Source organism: Balaenoptera musculus, chromosome 8 (assembly GCF_009873245.2).
Source record: "Balaenoptera musculus isolate JJ_BM4_2016_0621 chromosome 8, mBalMus1.pri.v3, whole genome shotgun sequence".
NCBI classification, from domain to species: domain Eukaryota; kingdom Metazoa; phylum Chordata; class Mammalia; order Artiodactyla; family Balaenopteridae; genus Balaenoptera; species Balaenoptera musculus.
Genome location: NC_045792.1, coordinates 109,801,626 through 109,827,280, shown reverse-complemented (window position 1 = coordinate 109,827,280; position 25,655 = coordinate 109,801,626). Strand labels below are relative to the sequence as shown.

General features: G+C 65.1%; 4 protein-coding genes and 1 non-coding gene across 13 annotated transcripts; 2 read left to right on the top strand and 3 right to left on the bottom strand.

Moving 5' to 3' along the window:
• Positions 1-779: 779 nt before the first annotated feature.
• On the bottom strand, positions 780-3,864 carry CEND1 (cell cycle exit and neuronal differentiation 1). 2 transcript variants are annotated; one of them, XM_036859295.1, is made up of 2 exons: positions 3,774-3,864; positions 780-2,389 (listed from the first exon to the last, which is right to left on the bottom strand). In XM_036859295.1, exon 2 carries the CDS (start codon positions 2,290-2,292, stop codon positions 1,843-1,845), a length of 450 nt encoding a protein of 149 aa, XP_036715190.1. In that variant the 5' UTR covers positions 2,293-2,389; positions 3,774-3,864; the 3' UTR covers positions 780-1,842. The 2 variants fall into 2 exon arrangements, with proteins under 2 accessions (XP_036715190.1, XP_036715191.1); XM_036859296.1 differs by having other exon boundaries at positions 3,797-3,864.
• A 372-nt stretch (positions 3,865-4,236) lies between these two features.
• SLC25A22 (solute carrier family 25 member 22) lies at positions 4,237-12,261 on the bottom strand. 3 transcript variants are annotated; one of them, XM_036862356.1, is made up of 10 exons: positions 12,140-12,261; positions 8,860-9,064; positions 8,638-8,763; positions 8,374-8,429; positions 7,495-7,585; positions 6,628-6,746; positions 6,336-6,510; positions 6,099-6,253; positions 5,931-6,006; positions 4,237-5,852 (listed from the first exon to the last, which is right to left on the bottom strand). In XM_036862356.1, exons 2-10 carry the CDS (start codon positions 8,877-8,879, stop codon positions 5,702-5,704), a joined length of 969 nt encoding a protein of 322 aa, XP_036718251.1. In that variant the 5' UTR covers positions 8,880-9,064; positions 12,140-12,261; the 3' UTR covers positions 4,237-5,701. The 3 variants fall into 3 exon arrangements, with proteins under 3 accessions (XP_036718251.1, XP_036718252.1, XP_036718254.1); XM_036862357.1 differs by lacking the exon at positions 12,140-12,261 and having other exon boundaries at positions 8,860-8,929; positions 8,972-9,036; XM_036862359.1 differs by lacking the exon at positions 12,140-12,261 and having other exon boundaries at positions 8,860-8,908; positions 8,972-9,005.
• Positions 8,942-21,117, bottom strand: PIDD1 (p53-induced death domain protein 1). Of its 6 annotated transcripts, XM_036862337.1 has the most exons (18): positions 21,096-21,114; positions 20,881-21,017; positions 17,433-17,812; positions 16,583-16,996; positions 16,036-16,245; positions 15,895-15,949; positions 15,538-15,739; positions 15,335-15,460; positions 15,064-15,243; positions 14,838-14,985; positions 14,587-14,722; positions 14,357-14,507; positions 14,141-14,264; positions 13,945-14,063; positions 13,753-13,866; positions 13,415-13,614; positions 12,865-13,174; positions 8,942-9,064 (listed from the first exon to the last, which is right to left on the bottom strand). In XM_036862337.1, exons 2-17 carry the CDS (start codon positions 20,904-20,906, stop codon positions 12,916-12,918), a joined length of 2,844 nt encoding a protein of 947 aa, XP_036718232.1. In that variant the 5' UTR covers positions 20,907-21,017; positions 21,096-21,114; the 3' UTR covers positions 8,942-9,064; positions 12,865-12,915. The 6 variants fall into 6 exon arrangements, with proteins under 6 accessions (XP_036718232.1, XP_036718236.1, XP_036718234.1 ...); XM_036862341.1 differs by lacking the exons at positions 20,881-21,017; positions 21,096-21,114 and adding an exon at positions 18,468-18,485; XM_036862339.1 differs by lacking the exons at positions 20,881-21,017; positions 21,096-21,114 and adding an exon at positions 18,149-18,421.
• Positions 21,118-21,202: 85 nt separating this feature from the next.
• On the top strand, positions 21,203-23,189 carry RPLP2 (ribosomal protein lateral stalk subunit P2). The gene is made up of 5 exons (XM_036862374.1): positions 21,203-21,358; positions 21,544-21,667; positions 22,174-22,222; positions 22,872-22,970; positions 23,075-23,189. Exons 2-5 carry the CDS (start codon positions 21,545-21,547, stop codon positions 23,149-23,151), a joined length of 348 nt encoding a protein of 115 aa, XP_036718269.1. The 5' UTR covers positions 21,203-21,358; position 21,544; the 3' UTR covers positions 23,152-23,189.
• On the top strand, positions 22,253-22,387 carry LOC118900295. The gene has a single exon (XR_005021078.1). It is a non-coding gene; the product is annotated as a small nucleolar RNA SNORA52 (small nucleolar RNA).
• Positions 23,190-25,655: the final 2,466 nt, after the last annotated feature.

Below are 25,655 nucleotides of genomic sequence, written 5' to 3'. Positions count from 1 at the left end.
CTGCTGTTTGTGGCCAAGCTCAGGCCAGATGGCTCAGGGCAAGGGTGTCAGGTCTGTTTGGGGTGTGTTCACCCCAAGGAAGGGCTCTGGACTTGTCTGGGCCTGAGGTATGGGTGCACCAGTGGGGGATGAGTACCTGGAAAAGAAGGGAGAGACGTGCCCCCAACCAGCTTGAGGAAGTCCGTGGGGCCCAGGGTGACAAAGCCCGCAGAGCACTTCTGGAGCCTGGGGGCCTTCCTCCCCATGAGCCCACGCCCGCGCGACTCCCCCAGTTGGACACCTGGCCATGGTGGGCAGGGAGCTGCGGGCGGAAGGTGATGAGAGGAGGGACCCCCCCACTCCCTGCAGCGACCTCCCCACCCCCCCAGAGTGGCGAGCTCACCGAAGAGAGGGGTGGAGAAAGTCCCCAGCTGGAGAGGACGACCGAGGGCCAAGGTCCCCGTTCCCCTCCCAACGTGGCTCCAGTACAGCTCGACCCCATGCTGCGGCCGGCAGCCTGGGCCTGGGGGTAGGTCCTGCGGCCCCTGGGTGTCCATCTAGGGTCAGGGCCTGCAGGAAGGCCTGGCTGTGGCTGTCTGGGAGGGGCCAGGCCCTGGGCCTGTGGGTAGAGCCCACCAGGATCGAGGGCACGGAGGTGGCAGGAAGGGCTGGTGAGGGGTACCTGGGGGTCCCTGCCCCTCCCTGGAAGGCCCTCGCTGTGGATACATGACACCCCACACACCCAGACAGGCAACCCCAGCCTGTCCCGGCCGCGTGCAGGTGAGGACGCCAGCCCAGCCTTTAGATAATTAGAGTTTATTTCAGACTCGGCCTCCTCTCAGGCCCGGGGTTCCAGTGGCCGGCTGGCCAGGCAAGGGCATATCAGGCTCCCACAGCGCCCACTGCCGCCGTGCCACGGGCCCAGCAAAGCATGGTCTCCCTGCAGGCACAGTGGGGCAGTGGACGTGGGTGATGGTCACCCGCCAAGCGGTTCTACTCTACCTGTGTTATTGCATGTATACGCTTGTGAGACTCTGAGGACGCTGGGTAAGGCAGGAGGCGCCGTCTGTGGGGGGCTAGGCCGGCACAGCTCCCTCCCTGCCAGGCCCTCAGCTGCCCGCAGGACAACTGCCGCAGGGTGGGATGGGGGTCAGGGCAGGAAATGTGGGGGCCCAGCTAGAAGGTAAACTTGGGGAGCCCCTCCTGACACCAGCCTTCGGGCTGTCTGTCCACCCAGCCAGGGCTCAGGCGACCGGGCAACTGGCTCGGAAACTCCGCCCGCCTGAGGTCAGCCCCCCAGAGTCAGCCCCCCCAGATGAACGCCCCACGCCCGGCTGCAAGCAAAGAGCAGAAATGGGGAGAGTGAAACAGCCACACGCTTTAATGTCCCCACGTGGGCTGGACCCAGGTCAGAACCCATCCCAGACCCCTGCCCAGCCCTGGGGGCACCCACCCTGGGGGCTCATCGGGACGTTGCTGCCAGGAAGCCCACAGAACCACTGGGGCCCGTGGGCAGGCGGGCCACACTCGGCCCACTCCTTCCTCCGCCCTCAGGTGCCCTGGTCCAGGCTGAGCCTCCACCCCATGTCAGGGCTCCACCCGTGCTGCTCTGTAACCCACAGAGCCTGGGCTCCTTCTGCCCCCAGGTTCGGAGGGGAAAGTGCTGGGGACTGACCCACCGAGGGAGGTTGGTTTCCACTGTTGGCAGGGGGCCTGTCCCTCTCTCTCTTCCTCTGCGTGTATATGGGGGGTACACAAGTATATGTATCACGTATGTATAGATAGCTGTGTGTGAACTTGGCATGCACTAGGTTCCCGAGGTCTGTACAGGAAGTGGCTGCGCCCCCCCCTGGGCATCAGCCATCATTTCTTTCGGACCAGGAAGGCCACACCAAGAATCAGGGCTGCAGCTGCCACAGCCACGCCCCCAGCCACAAACAGGGGCGTCAAGTTCTCGAAAGGGCAGGGGTCTTGGCCCCCTGGGCCCCCGCTGGGGGCCTCGCCCTCCTCAGCCCCATCCCCAGGGCCCTTGGGCTCGGGGGCTGCATCGGGGCTGCTGGGGGCTGCGGGGGCTGCGGGGGCCGGCTTCAGGTTGCTGTGGTTGTTGAGGAGGGCAGGGTCTGCCTTGGCCGGGGTCTTCTTGGCAGGTGGCAGGGTGGGGGCCGCCGGAGGCTCCTGCTTCTCCACTTGGGCCTCCTTCTTCCCTGGCTTAGCCGAGGGGGCTTTCCCATCTGCAGCGGTGGGTGCTCGGGCCTCAGCAGCAGCCTTGGTGTCGGCCTTGGGGCTGCTGGTCGACTTCCCTCTGGACTCCATGGTGGGTGTGCTGGCGGGCTGCACGGGGTGTGCGTGGACAGGCAGGTGTCTAGACCGCAGCAGCTCAGGACAGTTCACCCCTGGGCATCCTATGAGCCTGGGTGGGGGGGAGACCCAACGAGGCTGGGACAAGAGACTTGGCGTCCTGTCCAGCTCCCACCTCCTTGTCCCTATAGAGACCCTGTTCAGTTCTCTGGACCCTCTTCTTCCAGGGCTCGGCCTCCTTCCGGCTTCACCCACCTTCTGAGAAGCCCCTCCAAGCACACAAGCAGGGGCTGTGGGCCCCTTTGGGCTGGGGTGTCGGGATGAGACCAGGCAGAGGTTTCAGTTTCCTCATCTGTGACATGGTCTTGCCCACACGTGTGCCGTGTCCATCACGGTGGCCCAGTGTGGGGAAGAGAGCCCACCCAGCCCTGAGAAGGGTGTGCAGTCAGGGGAGGTGGACAGCAGCCCCGTGGGCCTGGGCAGAACTGACTGTGTACCCTTCTCAGGGCTGGGTGGGCTGGGGGGGGGGTAGGCAGGGCAGGGTGGGAACCCAGAGTCTGGGCTCTCGGGCCTTGGTGGGGTAGGAATGGGCCCAAGGCCGCCAGGACCTGGATGTGACAAAACCAGGGTGTCTTCTCAGAAGGCTGGAGAAGCCAGGGTGGCAGTGACAGGCCTGTGCCTCCCAGCCAGCCATCTACTGCCCCCAGCGCCGGGCACCCACCCCCATGGCTGGCCTTGCCTGCTCCGGCCTAAGAGCGGGAAGTCCTCCGTGACCCTGAGGCCACGCCTGCCTCTGGGAGTGGAGGGACTCCCTGGTGTGAGTCTGGGGTGGGCAGGCCCCCTGTCATCAGCCTCAGCGTCCCCGAATCTGGGCCGGGCAGAGGACGGGGGCTCTGGGCTGTAGGGAAGGCCTGGCCCAGATCCTCAATGTCTGGGGAGGGCAGGGGGACTGCGGGCCTCGCCACTCTGGACCTGAGTCTTCCCTCCCTGGACACCCAGACACCGGCGGTCTGCCGCTTCTTCAGGAGGTTGAGAACTCCCACCTCCACCCTCAGGGAGAGGGAGCCTGTGTGGGGGGTGGCAGCCCCAGGTCCCCACCCTGGCAATGCACACTAACCACAGTGAAGGTCGCCTGAAGGTCACGGCGTGATGGGGGTGTCCTGATGAGAGGCCCAGCTGCTGTCCTACTTCCCGGGGAACCCCAGCAGCCCCTCACCCCTGCCATTCTGGAGGGGCACCCAGCTGCTGGGCATCAAGTTTGCAAAGCGCAGGGGGTCCACTCTCCACCTCCCCCAGACCCTTGGTTATTTCTGGCTCATACTAACGTCACCCGGCTCCCCCTCCCCCTCCAGGCCGCTGTGCCCGAGAGAGCAAGGGCCCCGGAGGGCCCCCGGTGACCTTCATAGCGGAGAACCGCTGCTTCTTCCTGCGGGGCCCAACGCCCCCGCCCCACCCCCGCCCAACGCCCCCACCCCGCGGAGTCCCCGCCGCCTTACGCTGCTGCTCCCGGCGATCCCACCTCGGCGCAGCGCGCTCTCCGCGGGACCACGGCGGGCGGCGGGCGGCGGCTGCGGATGAAGGACTGGGAGTTTCCCACAATGCACTGCTTCCGGTGCAGGAAGGGGGGCGGGGACCGCATCAGCGCTGGCTCCGCCCACCTGCTCTCGGCCACCACAGCGCCCCGGGCTGGCTGAGACCTCTGGGGCCCCCAAACCCAGCTCCGCTTTTGATCCCAAGGGCAGCTTAGAGTCAGGGAGGTGAGGGGCCGAGGCTAGCTTTTCCACAACCCCATCCCAGATTGTGAGGGAGTCAGGAGGCCACTCCGCCCAGGACCCCCTCCAGCCAGTGTGCCCGTCAGTGGGTGGGCAGACGGACCCAGGACTGCCGGGTGAAGGGAGCCAGTTACCAGGAGGGCGCCCTTCCCCTCCTCACCCCTACCAGAGTCTCAGAGAAGAGGCATCTATTTAGAATATTTATTTATCTTCTTACATGACAAGACACAAAAGTTACAACTTCTTAAAACTCTTGAATTTGAAAGAAAAAAAATATAATTCTGTAAGCAGCAGCAGCAGCAGCTTCCAAGGTACAGATGTGACGGGAGAGGGCAGCTCCCAGGAACAACCGTGAACTGGGGGGCCCAGGCCTGAGCCCCAGGTAGTGTCACTGGGAAGGGGCCTCCAGGGAGGGGGCCCGGGGGGTGGGGGAACACAGCACCGGCACATCAGATCAATCACCAACACGATCACGTGGCTGGGGACACGGCAGGGCAGGGTGAGCCTCTGCCTCAATTCACAACATCAGTGGGGGGGGGCGCTGGGAGGGCGGAGCTTTACTAAGTGCGGGGGGGCCGTGTGCAGAGGCCCAGAGAGCGAGGTGGGCCCTGGGAAGACTGGAGGGGCAGCTCCTGGCACCCCTGCAAGAGGAGCAGATGCTCCCAGGCTCCAGACTGGTCCTCGTGCCTGCCCTCCCCTATGGCCAATCCTGCACCAGGGTGGTGGTCTCAGAAGAGGGGTCTACTAAAGGTGCAGCAGGAGGGGGCAGGCCGGAGAGATGAATTTCTGGACGGGGGCAGTGGGGAGTCTAGGGCACACACAGCACACGTGCGTGCGCGCGCACACACACACGCACGCACGCACACACACACGCCTGGCCACGTGGGGAAGGGCAGCAGTCCCCCCAACAGCCCCATCCCTGAGGGGCCAGGCCAGCAAAGGGCTGCCACCAGCTGCTCCCCACAACATTCGTACATGCGCCCCGACTTCACACGCTCTGGGTCCCCAGCCTGGGGTGGAGGCCAAGGGGCCTACCAGGAGGGAGGCTGGGTCCCACAGTGGGGGCGGGGAACCTGTCCTGGGAGTCAGAATGCAGGGTGACCCCCAGCCTAGGATTCCTGGCTCAATATGGGGGGCAGGAGAGCCCAATCCTCCCGCAAGGCTGGCCAAGGCGAGAACAGCAGCAGGGGAGGCTGGACGGACAGACGGAGGGATGGACAGAGCCACTTGTGCTCAGCAAGTTAATAAATAGGTTTGTGCAGGGTCCCCTCTGTGGACTAGGGGCCAAGCCTCGGGGACGGGAGCTGGTAGACTGGAGGGGAGGGTCCAGCTTGCCCAGCCCAGGCCTGGGGGCCCCCAGTCCAGAGACCAGCTCTGTCCCTGGGGGTCAGGCGGGGGCAAAGGTGGGCAGGGCTGGCTCCAGGAATGTAAAGATTTCTGAGTTTTCTACATAAGTAAGACATTGATCCCAGCGGTCGTGCAGGCAGGACCCCACCAGGCCCACGTGTGCACACTGTGTGGACCCTGCACCCCTTCCTCCCCCACCCCAAGTCCATGTGGGGAGAGACTCTCTCGCATCATCCGGGGGGGTTGCCTGGCCCTGGCCCCACTCTGGTCCCGCTCAGCTGGAGGGCGTGGGGTGGCTGCCGGGCTCAGGGCTGGACTCGCGGCAGCCCCAGCAGGGTCTCGGCGATGCCCAGGAAGTAGACCACCTGAGCAATGCCGAACAGCGGGGCGATGACCAGGGCGCGGCAGTAAGCACCCTTCAGGAAGGCTGTGGGGCCCTCGTTCCGCAAGATCTTCCTGTGGGGAGAGGGGGGTCAGAGCCGCAGGGCTGGGGCCGCCCCACCCCTGCCCCGCACCCCCCGGGGCCTCGCCCACCTGGCGCAGTCCAGGAACCCCGAGTAGGTGTCCTCGTTGACGCCGCGCTGGAGCGTCTGGAGCCGGGTCTTCACCACTGGAGGGGGCGTGCGGGTCAGTGTGGGCCCCTCACCGCCGACCCCACTCCTCAGCCCCGTCCCCGACCCGGGCCCAGGCCTGGGCACTGACCGTCACAGGGGTTGACAGCCACGGCAGCCGTGCTCCCAGCCACGCAGCCGGCCAGGAAGGACACGTAGAAAGGAGACTTCTCCCCAGATGCCGGCCGGCCCAGCTGGTTCAGGTTGGCAAAGAGGGGGAAGTAGACGATGGAGAAGGGGACGTCCCTGCGGAGGGAGGGCGGTGGTGACTGGCTGGGAGGTGGGGGGCAGGTGGGCGGGCCGCTCCCGACCCTCCCTGCCCCCCTACCTGAGCAGCGTGGCCCCCAGTCCCTTGTAGAGGCCGGCGATGCCGTGGCTCCGCAGCAGGTCCCGGGTCAGCTGAGTGGCTGTGGGCCGGGGTGCAGCTGGAGCCTCCATGGAGGGCTGGGCACCCCGTCCGCCGGACAGCTGGGCCTGGCCAGATAGGGTCTTCCTCTGGGCGGCTGGGGAGAAAGGGGATGGCCTGCTGGGCTCCCTCTCGGCACGAGGCACGAGGTGGTAGCAGGGCAGGGGCCTGGCTAGTTCCCCCGCCCAGCTGCCCTGCCGCCCCGCGCCCTCACCAATGCGGCCCGCGTCCTGGAGCTGGATCTTCAGCATCTCCATGGGGGTGGTCACGATCACCTGGCAGGTGCCGGCCCCACAGCCCGCCAGCATCTCCTTGAACAGCGTCAACTTCTTCCTGTAGTAAAGAGGGTGGGGCTTCAAGGAAGAGTCAGAGGCCCCTGCTGCCCAGGGGGCCTCCCAGTGCGCCCGGGAGTGAGGAGGCATGGGAGGGGTAGAGGCGGAGGCAGCCCTGTGGGGTACAGATCCCCACAGCCTCGGACACCCTCCAGGCTCTCCAGCAACAGGCGCTGAGCCCAAGAGACAGATGGCTCCTGGCAGGGCCAGGGAAGGGCCGAGGGGCCGGTGTTGAGCAAAGAGAAATGGAGTCGGGGGGGCGGTTCAAGTGCTCCAAGGGACTACTGCCCTTTCAGTCCCACCCTCGGGTGATGGGGAAAACTGGTCAGTGCCCCCCAAATCCCAACCTACAAGGGGCATCAGGCAGTGGCTGGGGGCCAAGGACCCCTGGGGCTTGGGCACCAATGACTCAGCATCTGGGGACAGAGGAGGAGGGGGAGGAGGGGGAGGAGGAGGGGGAGCAGCAGGAGGAGGGGGAGCAGGAGGAGGAGGGGGAGCAGGATGGGAGGAGGAGGAGGAGGGGAGGAGGAGGAGGAGGAGGGGAGGAGGAGGAGGAGGAGGGGAGGAGGAGGAGGGGAGGGGAGGAGGGGGAGGAGGAGGAGAGGGAGGAGAGGGAAGGAAGAGGAAGAGGAGGCCCTGCAAGGTCAGGGAGAGGGGCCCCAGGAGGATAGAGCCTTCGTCCTTTGTCTGGAAGCACAGACCCCTCCCCCTCACGACCCTGGCCCCCAGCAGCCGGCCGAGCCCCTCACCCGTCCTTGGAGAGCTGATATCGGAAGAAGTCATTGGCTGCCAGCTTGATGGCCTTCTCGGGGGTGACGAGGGTCAGGTTCACGGCGGCGCCTGTGTGGCACACGGGGGAGCACAGACAGGTCAGTGGCCTGGGCTGGGGAGGCTCTCCGCCGGCAGTCGCCTCCCAGTTGACAAAGCCTGCCCCCCGTCACTCCTGGGCTGCGTCCTCCTGCCCTCTCGCCCACATTTGTGCCTGGTGGGGGTGGCACCAGCGGGCCAGGCAGTGCCTTCTTCAGGCACTCCGCTCAGCCTCCCACATAACCCTCCCAGTCCAGTGGGCGGCCTCCCTGAGGGACACCTCCCCTGGGCTACAGACGTGCTCGTGTTGGGGCTCTGGGTAAGGCCACGTCCGGCCTGGCGCAGGTCAGAGCTGGGGAGGCAGTGGCGAGCCCCTCTCAGCGGCGAGGACTCAGGGCTGCACAGCATCTGGGCAAATCCAGGCTTGGAGATTGTCTCCTAAGCTGCTTTGCAGTAATGACCCCATCCCTCCCAATCTCCTGGCACAGACAGGGTCCCACCCATCCCGGGAGGCAGGGGAGGGGGCTGCGGCCACTGTGGTAGAGTGTCCTGCCATGCTGTGCACTGGTAGTGAGTGGGGGACGGGGCTGAGAACTGCTGTGCCCCAGAGATCCCACCCCCTGTCCCCCCAGCACCCAGGGCCCTGCTGATGACCCCCGGTGCAAGTGCAGCCAGCCCCCACGGGACAGGTCCACACTGTCACACCAGGCCCAGGTACGCTGCCTTGCCCTGGCTTCCCACCTGCCTCCCTGCCGCTATGGTAGGACCCCTCTGGGGCTGCAGGAGGGTGCTACCCAGGTCTCCCCCGTGCCCAGCCTCACCGCGGTACATCCCGAAGTAGCCCTCTGAGCGGATGGTCTTGATGAGGCAGTCAGACCTACAGCCCAGGGGGTGGGAGCGAGCAGGGGATCAGCCTGGCATCCAGCAACGGCCCCAGCCCTGACCCGGGGAGGAGCTCCCCCAGGCCTGCCCCCCCGCAGTTTCCCCTTTGGTTTAACAGGAGGGGGGGGACACGGGAGCAGAGCGCAGCAGTCTGCCCCACACCCATGGCTCCACGCCCGCTACCCCCCGCCCGGCAGGCTCACATGCTGGTGTACAGACGCTGGCCATTCTGCTGGTTCTGCAGCCTCGTCTTGGCCAGGTCGATGGGGAACACGCAGGTGACCCCGATCAGCCCAGCGATGCCGCCATTGATGAGCTTGGCTGGCAGACTGTGTGGGCAGAGGGAGTGTCAGGACGACCTCCTCGGCCATAGGTCGGCGGGGAGGAGAGGGCAGGGGTGGGGTGAGGCTGGGTCGGGTTCTGACCTGATCTGCTTATCAGCCATTTAACTCGGGAGCACTCAGGTAGGAGCCGGGAGCACTCAGGTAGGAGCCGGGAGCACTCAGGTAGGAGCCGGGAGCACTCAGGTAGGAGCCGCAGAGGTGGACGCCAGGCAGGGGAGGTGGTGCTGGAGGAGGGGGAGGGGCGGTCCTCTACTTCCAGGGGAGCTCGAAAACCAACACTTCTGTCCTAGAAGAAAGAGGGGCCTGGGATCAGCGGGGGTGGGCAGACCCACCACTCAGAGGCACACCAGAGGAGTAAGCCCCCCCAGCCTCCCTCCCAGGTCTCCTGAAGGGGCACCGAGCCCCTCCCCGCAGCGCCCCCTCCCAGGCTGGGGCCCTCCGCACGTCCTGGGCGTGCAGTGTGCGGTGAAGCGCTGCCGCTTGGCCCCATCCCTGGGCCACCCGGCTTCCCCTCCAGGCCCCCTCCACCGGCTGCGTCCTCCCAGCTGGCCTCGCTCGCTCACGTGCGCGGAGCCCTTTAAAGGGCCAGGCGCCTCTGGGGAGGCAGCAGCAGGGGACGGGGCCAGCACTCCGGTCAGGGCACCTCCACCCCTGGACTGGGCTGTGACGGCCCCCATCCTTGAGCAGAGGCAGCGGGCGCCTGCCCTCTTCAGGAGGGGGGTGAGAGTGCCCCGGGATCCACACTGGGGCTCAGCTCACAGCTGCCCGGTAGATGCTGCCCCCACTCCCGTGGCAACTCCACGCTGGACCCCCAGACCATCCGCTCCCCTGGTGACCGGAGAAGCGCCAATGCAGCCACAGCCAGCCCTGTGCCCACCCTCCCAGGAATTTCACCCCCAGACTCATACCCACACACACACCCACACACCCACACACACACACGGAGGAAGCCAGCGACCAGGACCTCTGGGAGGGGGATGGCTGACCTTCCGAGGCTCCCTGGGGCTAGTCCCCCAGCTACTCCAGGGGTGCAGAGACAAGAGGCCCCTCTCTCTAGGGGCAGGGTTGGGGAGCCAGAGCCAGCCTCGGGGGCCTCCTATGGGGGGGCACAGCCATAAAAACTGGGCTGTGGGGTCCTCCCCCCCCACTCTGGCCCCCTCAGAGGCCAGCTGTCACAGGCTCCCACCCAAAGCTCTGCCACCCAGGGTCACACGGCTGGCTCACACCTGTCGTCCCTCCGAGGACTGGTGACCTTCACCTCAGCTTTCCTGGGCCGGGATGTCCCCTGCCTCATTAGCCCCTCCGCCCCCCGCCGCGGTCCCGCTCACCCCAAGGTGCACCGGACCGGCTCCTCCTCCGAGACTACAGCCCGCGGGCGGGCGGAGGAGATCCAGCGGCCGAGGGCGGCGCCGGCTGCGGGGATTGGCTGCGGGGCGGGGCGGGGCGGGGCGGGCCTGAGGGGGGTGGTGACTTTCTCTTTCACTTTGGGCGGGATGAGGCTCCCTGCCCCTGTGGGAGAAGGGATGAGAAGGGGGTGTGACAGCTTCTGGGAGGCAGGGACTGGCCTCGGAGCCCCCTCCAGCCCGTGGGGCAGTGGGTCAGACTCGGGCTGACCCAGCCAAGCCACGCAACCGGTTCACAGGGACCCCAGACCCTGACCACCGTGCCCCCAGCTGCCCCATGGGTTTCTGTCTGCAGCCTGCAGGCTTCCTCTGCCTAGGGCCCTGGGACCCCAAGGATAGGGCTCTCTCTGTGCCCAGGCATGGGGAATCTGGTGCCATGGGTGGAGATGGGTCTGTGTCCACTCGTGCCTGTGGGACTTGTGGGTCTTTTGGGGGAAGGTGAACTTCAGGGAAGACTCACGCTGGAGCAGAGAAAGACATGCTTGTCTGCTGGAAAGGCCAGGGAGGGGGTGGCTGGGCCTCAGAGGCCACTGGCTGCCACCCATAGGCCTGTTCACCTGGCAGGTCCAGAGGGCATGGGAACCAGCACTCCCAGAGCCCTCTGCCCTGCCAAGCTGCACACCCCCCCCCCACTCGCCCAGGGCCTCAGTGCCAGGACCTGCTTCTCCATGCCCCACCCTGCAGAGAGGAGTCTGACCTCTGCACTTCAACCTGACCCTCTCTTCCCACCCCCACCCTCCCCCTCCCCCACCCTCCAGGTGTAGACTGGCCACAGCCGCCTCTCTCTGCTGTCCCAGACCCTTGGGGGCAAAGTCCACATCCTGCCCTATGGGGACTGAGTGAGCCCTGCCTCCCGTCTGGGGTAAGGGACATCTGGATGATGGGGGCCCCGGAAGTCAGACAGACTATCCAAGGTGGGGAGGAGAGCAGTTGTCCCAGGAAGACAGGCAGCTCTGGGGTCCCACATCACACTCTGCCGGCTGGAATGGGGAAGACGGTTGCAGAACTGAGAACAGTGGGGCGAGTGGGCTCTGCCGGGGGACGATTGGCAAGGGGTCCTCCGGACCCTGAACGCTCCTTTTTCTGTCCTCACTCAGTGTTCCCACACCCTGCTCATGAGACAGCTTGGAGGGCCCTCCCCTTGCGCCCCCATGTTGCCATAGAAACCTGGCAGCCACAGCCAGGCCTGAGGCCCCAGGGCTGTCAGCCCTCCCTGTACCCCCTCCGGTTCCCCGCAGCCTGGTAAAGTGGGGTTGCAGGCAAGGCTGTGGACATCGCAGCTCACAGAGACCACCCACAGGACGATGCTGCTGCTTCCAGGCCCCCCAGAGGTAAAATCTCCCACAAATGAAGCCGCTGAGCTCCCCCAACCCCCCCAAAAAAGGCAATGGGGGTGAGGCTCAGAGTCTGGGGCTGGCCACTTGCTCCCCATTCAATCTCCCCCAGCGCCTTCCCCCCGGGGAGGCGCTTTCTGTCCAGCCGTCTGGAGGGGCGCCAAGCCGGTGACAAAGGAGGTGCGGGGTGGGAGATCAGGGCTCCGCTTGGAGGACGGCTCAACTCCCCGTCTCGCTGGAGGGGGTCCGGACGGGGCCCGGACGGCCACGCTGTCCCCCTCCAGGCGATGGCGACTCCAGCCAAGCACGTGTCCACATACGTCCAGCAGGGCCCCACGTGTGTCCCCCCTACGGCCGGGCTTCTGTTCCTTGGCCACCGGCCCCCGTCTCCTACCCCGCGGGGACACGTGTGCGCGGGGAGCGCGCCCGGCACCGCCCGGGGCCGAGCACGGCCTCCCACACTCCAGCGGCAGCGGGTCGCAGCATCCGCCGGCGCGGGCCCCGCAAGAGCCTCCTCGTCCGGGCAGATGTCACCTCCCACAGCCGTCGTGGTGCCCCTCGCCCCCGTAGCCGGGCTGCACTCGGGTGGGCGCCGCGGAAGGGAGCCGCCCCGCGGGCACTCACCGCGCGCTCTGCCGCCGCCGCCGCCGCCGCCGCCGCTCTCGCCTCCCCGCCGCGACGCGCGCCCGGCTTCACCTAAGCGCGGGGGCGCGTCCGCTCGGCGCCGCGCGCGCTCCGCCCCCGGTCCTCGGCCCGCTCGCGGCCTCCGGCTCCCTCTCCCGGCCGCCGCGGCCACTGCGCCCGGCGGGCCACAGCCCAGCGCCAAGCCCTCACCCTAGGTCCCCAAGGGTCTTCCCTGCGTGTCCGGCCTCGCGCCCGTCCATGGGCCGGGGACCAGGGACTATTCCCGTCGGGCCAGCGGATGGCGAGGTGCGCTGGGACGAGGTGTCCTAGGGGAGGAGCGGTGCTGGGAAGGGACTGAACTGGCCAAGTACCCGCCCCTCACCGCCACCAAAGGGCAGATGTGCAATCCCGCACAGGGTGACTTTGTATCCATCGGGGCTGCGGCCGTTACTTTGTAGCTGGGGCCCCCTCTCTCGCAGAGATCAGGACCAAGAGGAGGCGCTGGGCCGGAGACAAGCAGGAGCGAGGGCTGTGGGGAAGCCCGTGCACAGGCCGCCTCGCAGCAGGGGCCAGGCCTCTGACCTGGCCTCCGCGTGCCTTCCGCCTGCCTCTCCACCCAGCAAATAAACTGAGCTCTGAGACAGCAGCCAGGATGGTGCACGTTTGTTACACAAGGAGGAGAGGGTCACTGTCCCCATACCCAGGGAAGGTTTGAAAGTGGGCACCTCTAACTATTGGCCAAAGGATGTCAGGGACCAGCCCAAAGTTGGTAGGTTCTAGGCCTGGGCAGGCTCGGCGGATTGTGATGCTGAAGAGCCAGGTGGGCCAAGGTCCCCGGGGGCCAGGCTTGTGCGCTGGATGCCCTCCTGGTACTTGCGGCGGCCAAGCTCCAAGACAGCCCGCACCTCTTCGGCCACGTCCCGCCGGTCACTCTGCTCCAGGGCCTGCACGAGGAGCCCCACGGCCCCTGGCTGCCCAGCCTGGCGCTCAGCCCAGGAGAAGAGCATATGGCGGATCTGCCCATCCAGGTCGTCCCTGGGGGGACAGGGGAATGGTGAGGGAGGGGCCCAGCCCAGGACCACCCAGCCCAGGACCACCCGCCACACCCAGGGTCTTGATCACCCTCCCAAGATGGGTTCCTTTCTCCCCGGGCCAGGGGTGGCCAGACCCCCCATTTCCTGACTATTTGCCCTGCCCCCACCTCCCCTGCACAGAACTTCAGCCAGCCTCCAGTAGGCAGGCCAGCAGTGGGAAGGGAGGCTCAAAAGAACTCACCGGAACTCATGCCGGATGCGCTGCAGCTCACGGTAGGGCAAACCCAGGTGCAGGGCCACGGCTGGCCAGTCAGGGCCCAGGCGGCCGGCCACATTTAGCAGGTTGCTCTGTGTCAGGAACCCAGTCTCGGCGTCGCCCAGGTTCAGAGGTGCCAGGGAGAGGCCAGCCCCCTGCCCTGGGCCCTCGGATCCCCGCAGTCTCTGTGGGGAGGACGCAGTGGCAGTGAGCCCTGGCCCCGCCAGGAGCAGAGGGCACCCGAGCGACCACCTCTGTGCCCAGGCACATACCCCTGGCCACCCCCTTCCCCCTTCACACACGCTCCCCCCGCCAAGCCGCACCGGCAGCTTGATGGGCAGAGTGGCCATCCACAGGGCGTCTGCACCCCTCTTCTGCCGAGCAGCCCCCGCCTCCTCAGGCACCTCCTCTGGCACCTCTCCCCGGTAGAAGGACACCTGTGGGTGGGATGAGGTGGGCTTCAGTGCTCCGGCCTCGGCCCAGGCAGCCCGGGGGGCCCTACCCCGTTGGCCCACCTGGCCCCTCACGGCCTGAGCCTGCCGGTCCAGGGTTGTGGTCACGTACACCTCCTTCAGGTTCTTCAGGTGTGAGTAGAAGACGAAGCACACCCTGCCCTCCACACAGTCTGGACGGTCTGGGGGCAGGGGGTGGGCTCAGCAGGGACTGCGGGGACAGGCCCCAGGGTCCCTTCTCCGGGCGCAGGGAGCCTACCGGCATCCACGTCGATGCCCCTCTCGAAGGCAGCGAAGAACTTCTCACCCTCAAACATCTCCACGGTGTCTGAGGGCTCCGGGCCGCGGTACCGCTCCAGCAGCCGCCGCAAGGTGCTATCCACCTGCGAGGACGACCCACTGGCTGGGAGCCCGATGCCCTGCCCTGGCCCCCGGCCCCCGCCCCGCCCTCCCAGCCCTCTGCCCCCGCCCCCACCTTGTTGCGGGGCAGGCACTGCAGCAGGACCTGCTCGGGGTCCCGGCGCCTCTGCAGCGCAATGAGGTTCACGCGGTGCAGCCGCAGCCGCTCCCAGGCCTTCCGCGCCAGGCCCCCCACGCAGGTCTTGGTGGTGTACCAGAGCCAGTACCTGGGAAGGCTGGGGGTGAGCGGGGTGCGCAGACCGGGGCGGGGGTGGGGGACCGAGGAAGCGGGGGGGGGGCACTGACCAGGAGAAGCGCGTGACCTGGAAGCGAGCATACAGGTGGGTGAGCTCCAGCGCCACCTGCGCCGTGATGTCATCCCAGGTGGCCGCGGGAGGGGCTCGGTACAGCAGGTGCAGGTGCGAGCGGTCCAGACTCAGGCCTGTGGGTGGCAGGGGGCCACAGGCTGAGGCCTCCCTGCCCGGGGCCCCCCTTCTGAGAACTGTCCCCCCCACCCCGTGGCTACAAGTCCAGGAGGCCACACAGCCGCCTCTCACCTGTGACGCCGGGGGGCAGAGGCAGTTGCACGGTGACCGGCCGAAGGAAGCTGGGGGCGCCGCCCTGGGAGAGGTAGAGCAGGGGGCTGGCAGCTGCCTCAGGCTCTCCCAGCAGGGCCGGCAGTTCTCTGCTGCCCACGTGCACCACCTGGAGCAGAGGGCACCCGAGCGATCACCTCTGTGCCCAGGCACCACCCGCCACCCTTGGCAGCTGCCCTGCCCGTACCTGCATGCGGACATGACGGGGCTCCTCAGTGGCCCCAGGGGGGAATGTGACCTTGACCCCAGGATGTCCTGAGGAGCACAGCAATGTCCCCTCTGGTGGCACCAGGCAGGCGTCAGACACAGGGCGCGAAACCACGAGGAACCAGGAGAAGTGAGGCACCTGGCAGCGAGCCCAGAGCCGCTGGGCGTGGGGGGTGCAGAGGGACAGGGTCAGGGACAGCTGGGCGAAGGCAGAGATGCTCCCTTCCCAGATGGGCCTGGACAGCCCTCACCTTGGGCGCCTCTTCCTCCAGGTGGGTCTCCAGGTCACTCCAGCTATTGTCACTCAGGGTCCTGACCACCACCTCACGGCAACGCCGGGCCCGTGGGGGCACAAAGAGCAGCCACAGGCCCACCTCCTGCCAGGCAAGCGTGGTGTGAGTGCCAAGGCCACGCCTGGGCCCTCCTCACCGGCCCCGACCCGCCCTGGCCGTGCCTTCTGGAAGGCCACCCCGTGGGGCTGCAGCTCCAGGACACCACTGAGCAGAGAGTCATGGGGACCCAGGGGGACGAGGCGTGGCTCTGGCAGCCACAGTCGATAGCGGACGGTAACAGGGGTAGCAGTGGCTCCCACGGGGAACTGCAGGCGGACACCGCAGGCCAGGGTCACAGAGCAGCCTAGGGGGGTCACGGCGAAGCTGAGGGAAGACAGGGTGGACATCGGGTCAGACGCAGCAGGGTCCCATATGTCTGAGTCTGGCACCCTGGGCAACTCTAGGAGATCCCCGAGGCACGGGCAGGTGTACAGAGTGGACAGATGCTTCTGCAGCCCGGCCCCTCCTCCACACCATACCTGTCCAGATCTGAAGTCAGCAACAGTCTGGGCATTTCTGGGACCACGGGTGTCCCTGTGGAAGGGCAGATGGGTTGTTAGGATGGTGGCAACACCTGCGCCCTGTCTGTGGTCTGCCCCCGTCCCCACCAGCGAGCCTACCTGGAGGACTGTGGGGGGCAGGGCTAGGCCCACCCAGGGGGTTTCCTTGCAGGCGCACGAAGGGGGCATCCAGTAGCTCGGGGGGCACGTCCTGGAGCTGGTTGTCCCTCAGGTCGAGCCGGGTGAGCAGCGGGAGGCGAGCCAGGCCGGCAGGCACCGAAGCCAGAAGGTTGCTGTGCAGAACGAGGAGCCGTAGGGACCGCAGGCCCGCTGCAGGAGCGCCAGCTTAGGGCCAGCGGAGGACCGCACAGGGCCACCCCACCCCTGGAGCGCCAGGCCAGGCCGCTCACTCTGGGGCCTCCCAGAGAAGCCCTTTCAGTCTCTGCCCTTTGCCTGGACGAGAGAGCTCGGGCAGGCCTGCGCAGGGAGCCTCGACAGCCAGGGAAGTGGGGGGCAAGCAAGGGCTGCCGAGGGGGGCGAAGGCTCAAGGTGGGCCAGCCTGTGCGCGCGAGGCCCTGCGGAGAGAGGGCTGCGGGACAGGGCAGGTTGGGCAGTGGCCAACAGGCCGTCAGGCCCTTCAGGCCCAGGGGCCAAGGCTGCGACTCACCAAGGGAGGCAGGGAGGCCCTGCAGCCGGTTGGAGGCCAGGTTGAGCTCGGCCAGGCTGCTCAGGCCTCCGATCTCCGGGGGCAGAGCATCCAGCAGGTTCTCAGAGAGATCGAGGCGCTGCAGGGTGGACAAGGACCCCAGTGCTGTGGGCAGCGTTTGCAGGCGGTTGTGGGTGGCAGCGAGGAAGGTGAGGGCGGGGAGGGCCCCCAGGGCCTCAGGCAGCTCTGAGAGGCAGTTATGAGAGAGCAGGAGGGCACCCAGGCCACACAACTGCGGGACACAGGCTGGCAACGTCTCCAGGCTGTTGAAGCTCAGGTCCAGGTGGGCCAAGTGGGCTAGGCCACTCAGGCTGGCGGGCAGCGTGGCGAGGGAGCCCCGGAGGCAGGCACCCAGAGCGTCCCGATGTTGCCCACCTGGGTGGGGGAAAGGCAGACATGGCCCTCAGAGCCAGAGTCCCAGGTCCCAGCTCAGCCCTGCCAGCCAGGGAAACAGGTGAATGGAAACACAGACCTCCACCCCAACCCCACCAAGACAGCGAGAGATGGACACAGATACTGGAGAGTCACCAGCAGATGAAGGAGGCAGCGACAGACAACACAGGCTCGACTCAGCTGACAGTCATCACCCGTGACCCACCCCAGGAAAAATACCCACACTGGGGTCTGCTGGAGACCCCACTGGCAGCTGCCAGGTCCAGGAGCCCAGGCTCAGCCACCTTCCTCTTGGGGGAAAAGGGGTTGGGTAGCGCTGTGCAGAGAACAGTGATGAGGTTGGGACCGGGGTTTGCCTTTCGGGACCAAGAAGCAGAGGCAGGAGCTAGCGACGAGGCTGGGACCAGGTGGGGCTCACCTTTGAGGACCAGGGAGCGGAGGCGTGGCAGGCTCCAGGGCAGACGCGCCAGGGTGGCCTGCAGCAGCTGAGGGTCCTCGTGGCCACTCAGCCGCAGGAACTCCACCTCCAGCAGCTGACGGACCTGCTGGGCACACAGGTGCAGCAGCCGGTGGCAGCCCCTGGGGTATAGGTCCAGGCTCAGCCGGTTCCCAACCAGGAGAGGGGGTACCCCCAGTCCTGCATCCGCAGCATCTGTAGCATCTCTTGCAGCATCTTCTACAGCCGCTGTCTCGGGCTCCAGCCCCTCCGCCACCGCAGCCATCGCCCACCGGCTGTCCTCGGGGGCCAGACATGTCCCAGCTCGCCAGGCAGGCCTGCTCAGGCAGGGCCCAGGGAGGCTGCAGAGTCAGGGGGAGGAGTGGGTAGGAGGGGGCTGGGCGTCCTCTAGCCAGAGGAAGGGGGACGCTGGCTGGGGGGAGCTCTTGAGCCAGGCCAGCTGGTCCAGAGCCCAAAGCCTAGGCTGGACAGATCATCGCTGAAATGGGGCCGGGGAATAGGACTCCCGCTGGGAAGGCAGCAGGCAGGGAGACCTCTGTGTGCAGAGGGGCCTGGGGACGTGCTTGAGGGAGGGGGGAAAAGTGAGGCTTCACGTCCCAAATCTGGAAACTTGACAAGGGACTCCTAGAGATGTCAGGTCCTATTCCACCCCCCACCCCCTCTGGGTCCAGCCCCACCTCCAACCTTCACATTCCTCGGCTTTGACCAGAGGTCCGGGCTCTCATCTACCACGTGGGGCCGGTGTTCCAGGCAAGGGCCGGGTGATCGTGCCCGCGTATGTCAGAGCAGTGAGTGTGAGGGGGTTCCTAAGGACCGGACCCCACTTCCTGGCGCCTGGAGGTGGGCTCCCCGCCACTTCCAGCTCGCACCTCGGTCCGCGGAGGAGGTCGGTGCACCGCGCAGTCGCGGCCCCCACCGCTCGGGGCGGGTCCCGGGCGGGAGAGCACGCCCTCCCCCGCCGCCCTCCCCACGGCGCGCCCGCGGCCCGCGCGTCACCTGCGCTCCCGGCGGCGCGTTTCCGGGCCCCGCCGCATCGGAAGCTCGCCTCATGTCCGGCGAGGGTCCGCAGGCCGGGATCTCAGTGTCCCTCCCGCCCGCCCTCCGCCGGTCGCCGCCCTGCTGCACTCAGCTTCCTGTAGGCCTGCGTGCCTCTGCCGTCCAGCCTTCCGCGGGAGGGCCCGCGTTGCGCGCCACCAAACCCAACCTTTCAGAGGTTCTCGGGCCCCGGGCCCGCTCTACTCTAGGGCTGTGCATTCCCGGCCCCACGTTGAAATGAGCTAGGGCGACCTCTGGCTGCAGGGCGTATTGGGTGCTGATCAAAGCTGCTGCCCCACACCTACCTCCTGCCAGAGGACAGCTCTGAGAATGTCCCAAGCCAGCCCCAAAGGCCTCCTCTCAAGCCTTGCAGAGCCTGGGCCCCAGCTCCAATGGCCCTACTTTTATGGTGATCACTGTGGGTCACATGCCCCCAGCAGTGGGCTTCCTCACATGCTGCCTCCTATCTTTCCGCATCTCACAAGGAAGGAAAAGGCGGCTCCGAGAGATCAGATGTTGCCCAAGGCCACTAGCTGGTGAGCGCCAAAGCCAAGGACCTCAAACCAGGTCTGTCTGACTCTCAAGAGAACCTTCCCCACTCCTGCTTCCTCACCCCGCACAGTCGGTGCCTATAAATGGACACATGAACACATCTGCTCCTGCCTGTTCTGCCCCAAATGATACTGTGTGCACCCTCTTTCCTCCACCCTCCCCAGCTACCGCCATCCCTCCCACCCAGATGGGCAGTTCCCGCCAGGCCTCCATTCTCCCCAGCTCCTATCCCCCCTTCAGTTTCCACATAGCTGCCAGAAGAATTTAAAACAAACAAAAAAACAATCACAGGAACATTACTCAGCCTTAAAAAGAAATGAAATCCTGACACATGCTATAATGTGGATGAACCTTGAGAGCATTACTCTAAAAGAAATAAGCCAGACACAAAAGGACAAATGCTGTATGATTCCACTTCTGTAAAGTCCCTAAAGCAGTCACATACATAGAAACGGAAAGTAAAATGGTGGGGGCCAGGGGCTGGGGGAGGGGAATGGGGAGCTACTGTTTAATGTGTATGGAGTTCTGTTTGAGAAGTTCTGGAGCTAGATGGGGGTGATGATTGCACAACAATGTCAATGCACCTAGTGTCCCTAAATTGCATGATTAAAATGGTAAGTTTTGGGCTTCCCTGGTGGCGCAGTGGTTGAGAATCTACCTGCCAATGCAGGGGACATGGGTTCGAGGCCTGGTCTGGGAAGATCCCACGTGCCGCAGAGCGACTAGGCCCGTGAGCCACAATTGCTGAGCCTGCGCGTCTGGAGCCTGTGCTCCGCAACAAGAGAGACCGCGATAGTGAGAGGCCCGCGCACCGTGATGAAGAGTGGCCCCCACTTGCCGCAACTAGAGAAAGCCCTGGCACAGAAACGAAGACCCAACACAGCCATAAATAAATAAAATTTTTAAAAATGGTAAGTTTTACGTTATGTATTATTTTACCATTAAAAAATTTAAATAAAAACAATCACAACACTTTCTTGTGTGATTGCAGTTAAGTCCCATTCTTCCCAAATGGTTTCCCCACTTTACCGCAGCTGTGTGACCCTGAGCAAGAAAACCTTTCTACGCCTGACCTCATCTACACGACGGCGGGGGGCGGGGGGGGTGGTGTACCGTGTGGCTTGCGTTAACAAACCAGTGCTTGGCGCTAACACGTGGGTTCACCTGCTGTCAGAGCCCGAATGGGCTGGCTGCTGCCTCTGAACCCATCTCCGGCCACCTTAGTTGGGCCTTTGCATCTGACCCCTGGGGCCTGACGCTCGCCCCACATCTTCGCAGGGCCGGCTCCTTCTCATCCTTCAACCCCGTGGCAGTGTCAGCCTGGGACTGCCTCGTTTATTTACTTCTGTGTGTCCCCGCACTAGAACCTGAGTTCTGCGGAGGCAGAACCGGGCCTGTTCCCTCTCAGGACCGACGCCAGCCTGCAGCAGGGTTCCTGACACGGAGAGTGAATGAGTGACGTGTGTTACGTCCGCGTGGACCCTGAGATCTGTCCCGAGCCGACAAGGCCAGGGCGGGGTGGCAGGGCGGGGTGGCGGGGAGGGGAGTCACGCGGGCTTCAGCACTCCTGGCTCCGCTCCTCGGGGCAGCGGTGACAGGGCCTCCCAGCTTCGGCCAGAGCCACCACCAAGGCGCTGGGGGGGGAGCAGCGGCTCGGTTCCGCGGTGTGAGCGCGCGGAGCGGCTCGCCCACCCCACTGGGCGGGCCGGACAGCGAACTCCTGTCCCCGCGGCTGGGAACCACCTGAGACCCATCAGATCAGCGGGCTGGACCAGTGCAATAACGCCCGGGCCACGTGCGGCCAGCGCAGGCATCAGCGTACCCGCGCTTCCGGTAGCCATGCACCATGGGACTTGTAGTTCGCCGGCCGCGTCGGCCTCTCCCGCAGAGATGCGTCCAGGGCGTGGAGGCTGCGCTGCATGGTGGGAACTGTAGGCGCCGCGTGGCATCCTGGGAGCCCTAAAGGGAAAAACGCTGTACTTCGGACTCGTGCCTCGCTTTACCCCGCTTCCCCCAGGGATCTCGAGGGGCACTCACCCCACTGTATACAAGAAGGCGGGCCGGAACTGCCTTTCGCCTTTGCGGTGGTGGCTGCGGGACAAGACGGGATAATGGCGTCACCTGCGTCCTCCTGGGCTAGGCACCGTCTGACATCACTAGGAGGCGCCCTCAAGGGGCGCTGCGCGCAGGTTCCGGAGGCTTCTGGGTAGCGAATTACCCCCGCCCCCCACACCGGCGCCTTCCTTTCCGTCCCTGACGCCGCTGAAGTCGCACGCGCGAGGCTTCTCCGCCGCCGCCAAGTTAGTGGGGCGGGCAGGCCGGGGCGCGGGCCGGGCCGGGAGTGCAGTGGAGGGAGGGCGGGCGGGGCAGGGCGCGAGCCGAGCCTCTGCGGGGTCCCCGGACCGAGCCACGCGCGCCCGCGCACGGGCCGGGGTCGGGGTGGGAGGCCTCCCTGTAACGCCGCCGCCTTCTCCTCGCGTCGCAGGATGCGCTACGTCGCCTCCTACCTGCTGGCCGCCCTCGGGGGCAATTCCTCCCCCAACGCCAAGGACATCAAGAAGATCCTGGACAGCGTGGGCATCGAGGCGGACGACGACCGGCTCAATAAGGTAGCCGCCTCGCAGGGGCCCGAAGCCCCCGGTCTGCTTTGTACTCCGCACAGTGGGACTCCTCCCTTACCCGACTCGGCGTTTCCCTTTGGGAAAGTGTAGGTTCCCGCTGATATCTGCCAGCCCATATGGTTTTGGGGTTGTCCTGATGTACCGGTACAGCCCGGAAGAAGAAAAAGTGGGGGTGAAGCCAAATCTCAGCGTGGCTCAGTAGAAACACAAGTCACGTGTAATTGAAGGTTTCTTAGTAGTTTTGTTTTTTTTTTTTTAATGAAAGCGGTGACGTTTATTTTGATCTTATTTCACCCAACTTGGTGAAACTTACTTTGACACATACTGAGTGTAAAGTGAGATATTTTGCATCCTTTCCCAGCAGTAAGTTTTGGTGTTAGTTTTTACATGCAGGGCATCTCGGTTCACCTGTCCTGAGTCGGTGGTGAGGGCTGTGTTGGGGGCAGGGGTGTGATGATAGGCCTCTCGTAAACTAGGCCACTTCTCTCTTTTAGGTCATCAGTGAGCTGAACGGAAAGAACATCGAGGACGTCATTGCCCAGGGTGAGGTTGTGTCTGGGGCTTTCTTTTTCACGGTCCATCCTAATTCCTGCCGGTCAGCCTGTGACCTGCCAGGTTTCGCTTGTGGACCAGAGCACCCTAGAAGCCTTACCCAGAGGAGTGAGCGGGGTTTCGGTGGGCTCATGCCACGGGCGCTTCTAGACAGCCCCGGGACAGGGCGCCCATGCTCTCACTGGGCTTTCGTAAACAAGTCTCTCCACCCCTTGTTGGGGTGCTAGGGCTGACCACAGGCCCCTGCCCTGTGGTGTCAGACTGGAGTAGGTGAGACTTGTCTGGAAGTTGAGCTCTTGGGGAACTGTTCTGTCCTTGGGTCCGTGACGGGGCAAAGCCAGCTCAGCAGACGGCCTGGTGTGTGAGCTCGCTGCTGGACACTGGGGCGGCGGACTTTACCTGCCTGATCGTAAACATGTTTGCCTAGCTTACCTCCAGGGTAGGGCGCTGTGGTCTTGTAGCCCTGCTGGAGGGATTCCTAGAAGCCAATTTCTGGGAGTGACAACAGACCCTCCTGTCTGGGAGAACAGGAACCTATGATGTGGATCCTAATACATTGGACTAAGTGTCTCGTTACTCTTGAGTAACGTTGAGGCCAGGCTCCTGCTGTGGTCTCACCTCTCCTTTCTGGTTTCTGTAGGCATTGGCAAGCTGGCCAGCGTGCCTGCTGGCGGGGCTGTGGCCGTCTCTGCGGCCCCAGGAGCTGCAGCTCCTGCTGCGGGTTCGGCCCCAGCCGCAGGTAAGTGGAGGCTCAGGCAGCTGGCGCTGCAGACGCACTGGGGTCTCTGCTGGGAGCGTGGCCTGCACCGCGGGCGTTTCTCACCGCTCGCTTTCTCTCCGCAGCAGAGGAGAAGAAGGAGGAGAAGAAGGAGGAGTCAGAAGAGTCAGATGACGACATGGGGTTCGGCTTGTTTGACTAGAGTTCTCCTCCTGCAAATAAAACCCTGTTTACGTATTTCTTGAGCTGCCTGTGAGCCCTTTGTCGGAGTGTGGTCTCTGCATCCTAGTCTCATCCCGGGATGAACAAAGGCCCTCGCTCGATGAGGTGGAGCGGGGTGCCTGAAGAGCCAGGAGTGGAGTGCCTGGACGGGGGGCACTTTCTGTGGGTCTTGAGTGTGGCCAAGCCTTGAGCCCCCTTCTTGGGCATGGTCCTGGCTCCTGTGGACTGCCAGGGCCTTCCTAGGAAATGAGGCCTTCAGGGGGACACCCATGAACACTTGAAAAGCCGGAGTGGGTGGTCTCTGCGAGGTGGGTCTGGCCAGTTGAGGCCAGCAGCTCCCACAAGGCTGGGAGAGCCCTCAGTTATGCACAGGAGGAGATGTGGTGGTGGGTGTGTGGTCCGCAGATGTCACTGTGGGGGTCAGTGCCCTGGCTCCACCTAATCCCCTGAGCAACTTGGACTTCCTCCTCTGAGCCTGTGTCCCTAGCTGTCTGGTGGGCCAGTACCTTTGCTGGGCAGATTCAGAAGTGGTTTGTGGGCAGCGGTGTTGTGCTGCATGCTTGCTGTGTCCTTTTGTGTCGGGCCTGCCCATGCCCTTTCTGCCAGGCTCTGGCCTAGAATGTGGGGCAGAGGGGAGAGGCCCTCCCACTGCCCACCCAGGCGCCATCCTGGCCCTACAGCTATTGGCAGTCGCCCACCAGTGCCAGGCCACCCCGTAGATGCTCAGCTTTGCTTTCTGAAGGCTGTGGTGTGGTGGGCACCTGCCATGTGCCCACCACATGGTAGGCATGTGTGAAGGACTTGCCTCTATGGGCTTGTAGTTCTGGAGGAGAGTAATGAGTGTAGCAAGAGACAGCAGGGCTGGGTGCGTGGGGGGCCCTCCCTCAGGAAGAGGCCCCAGGACAGGGGTGTTCATGGGTGGAGGGAGAGGACTGATGGCCTTTTTGCTATCCAGAGGAGTGGGGATTAGGACAGGGCCTCGGGGGAGGGGGTGTGGGACATGGGGCTAAGGGGGGATGAGGGGTCCTAGCAGTGTGGGCTGCAAGGGGAAAGTATGAGTGGGATGAGAGGTGGGGCTGTGGGTACCCAGAGACACAGGTGGCAAGGGGCCATGGTCCAAGGTTAGGGCAGAGACGGCCCCCCAAAGGAGTGATGCAGGGTCCAGGGGCAGAGCTCACAATCCCAGCCTTGGAGGCTGAAGAGAAGGGCCCTGTGTGGGCCAGAGGACACCATGGGAGTGGGGGCATGACACCTGGCTGGCAGTCATCAGACACCAGGGCTTCTCTGTGCAGACTGGGAGGGGGGCAGGTCCACTCCCACCCCCAGCCAGGATTCTAGGAAGGGCCACCCTGTTCCTGGCTGCAGAGCTCCTGGGGCCTGGTGGGAGGGATATGTACCCAAAACAAGTCAGCCAGGGTGTGGAAATGGGAGCAGAGGTCTCCCCGCACTGGAGTAGCGCCACCCTTCAAGCCCCACAGTCCCTTGGAAACGGGGAGGGCATGGGCTCTGGCCTGTCCTTGGAGCAGGTTGTGGGGATGGCCTGCTTAGGTTCCTGGCTCAGCTTGCACCGTCCCGGTCCTCCTTGGTGGCACCCTGGTGAACCCCTGAACTTTGCAGGCTGGCCCTGGGGGTCTGTTCCATCCCCACTGTGTCACACCCCTTGTCCCCTGCTGCATCCAGCAGCATCCCCAAGGGCTCAGTCACCCTTATGGGGCCACATCCTCTGCACTGTGCCGCCATCCCACCCAACCATTTGGGGTTCTAAGTCAAATTCCCTCATACCCCTGCCTTCCCCATTCCCATCACCCACAGCACCCAGACCTGGGCTCCCCTCTCCTAATTCCCCCACCCAGGGCGTTCGAACGTCCTGTAGGTGGGTGGCCCTTTGCTTTCCCATGTTAATAGTGTCCACACACCTCTTCACCCTTCTCAGTCCTTATTTGAACTTAATAGAAACCATCTCTCCCACCCCCTCCCCCAAGTGGGGCAGGGTTTGTGTTGACTTTGTTCCCTGCTCATGGAGACCCGTGCTGGTCCCCATGCCAGGCGCACATGGTGCTAAGTATGGGTGGCTTGGAGCACAGAGGCTGAGGGCTGGGTGGCATGACGCCAGATGGCCCTGTCCTGGGGAGGCCCTGCTCTGGCTTCTCCACCTGGGCCTCAGGGCCAGGCGGGGTGGGGGGGAGGGGCGCAGCCCCAAGCTGGGTCCTGAGCCAAGCTCCAGCCAGAGGAGCTAGTGTTCCTGGGGAGACGGATGCACACTGGCCACCCACTGCCCAGCATAGACAAGCCCCTCGTTTGGGAGGTGGGGTGAGGTGCAGGGCTGGCCCCTGGATCCAAGCCAGGGTAGGCCTGCCCTACAGTCCAGGAGAAAAATGCGGAAGAGGGGCGGGAGGGTGACATCACCAGGAGTGCTCCACCTGTTGGGACAATCAGTGAGGCGGGACAGGGCTTGAGTCATACCCACGTAGACCCCACAGCCTG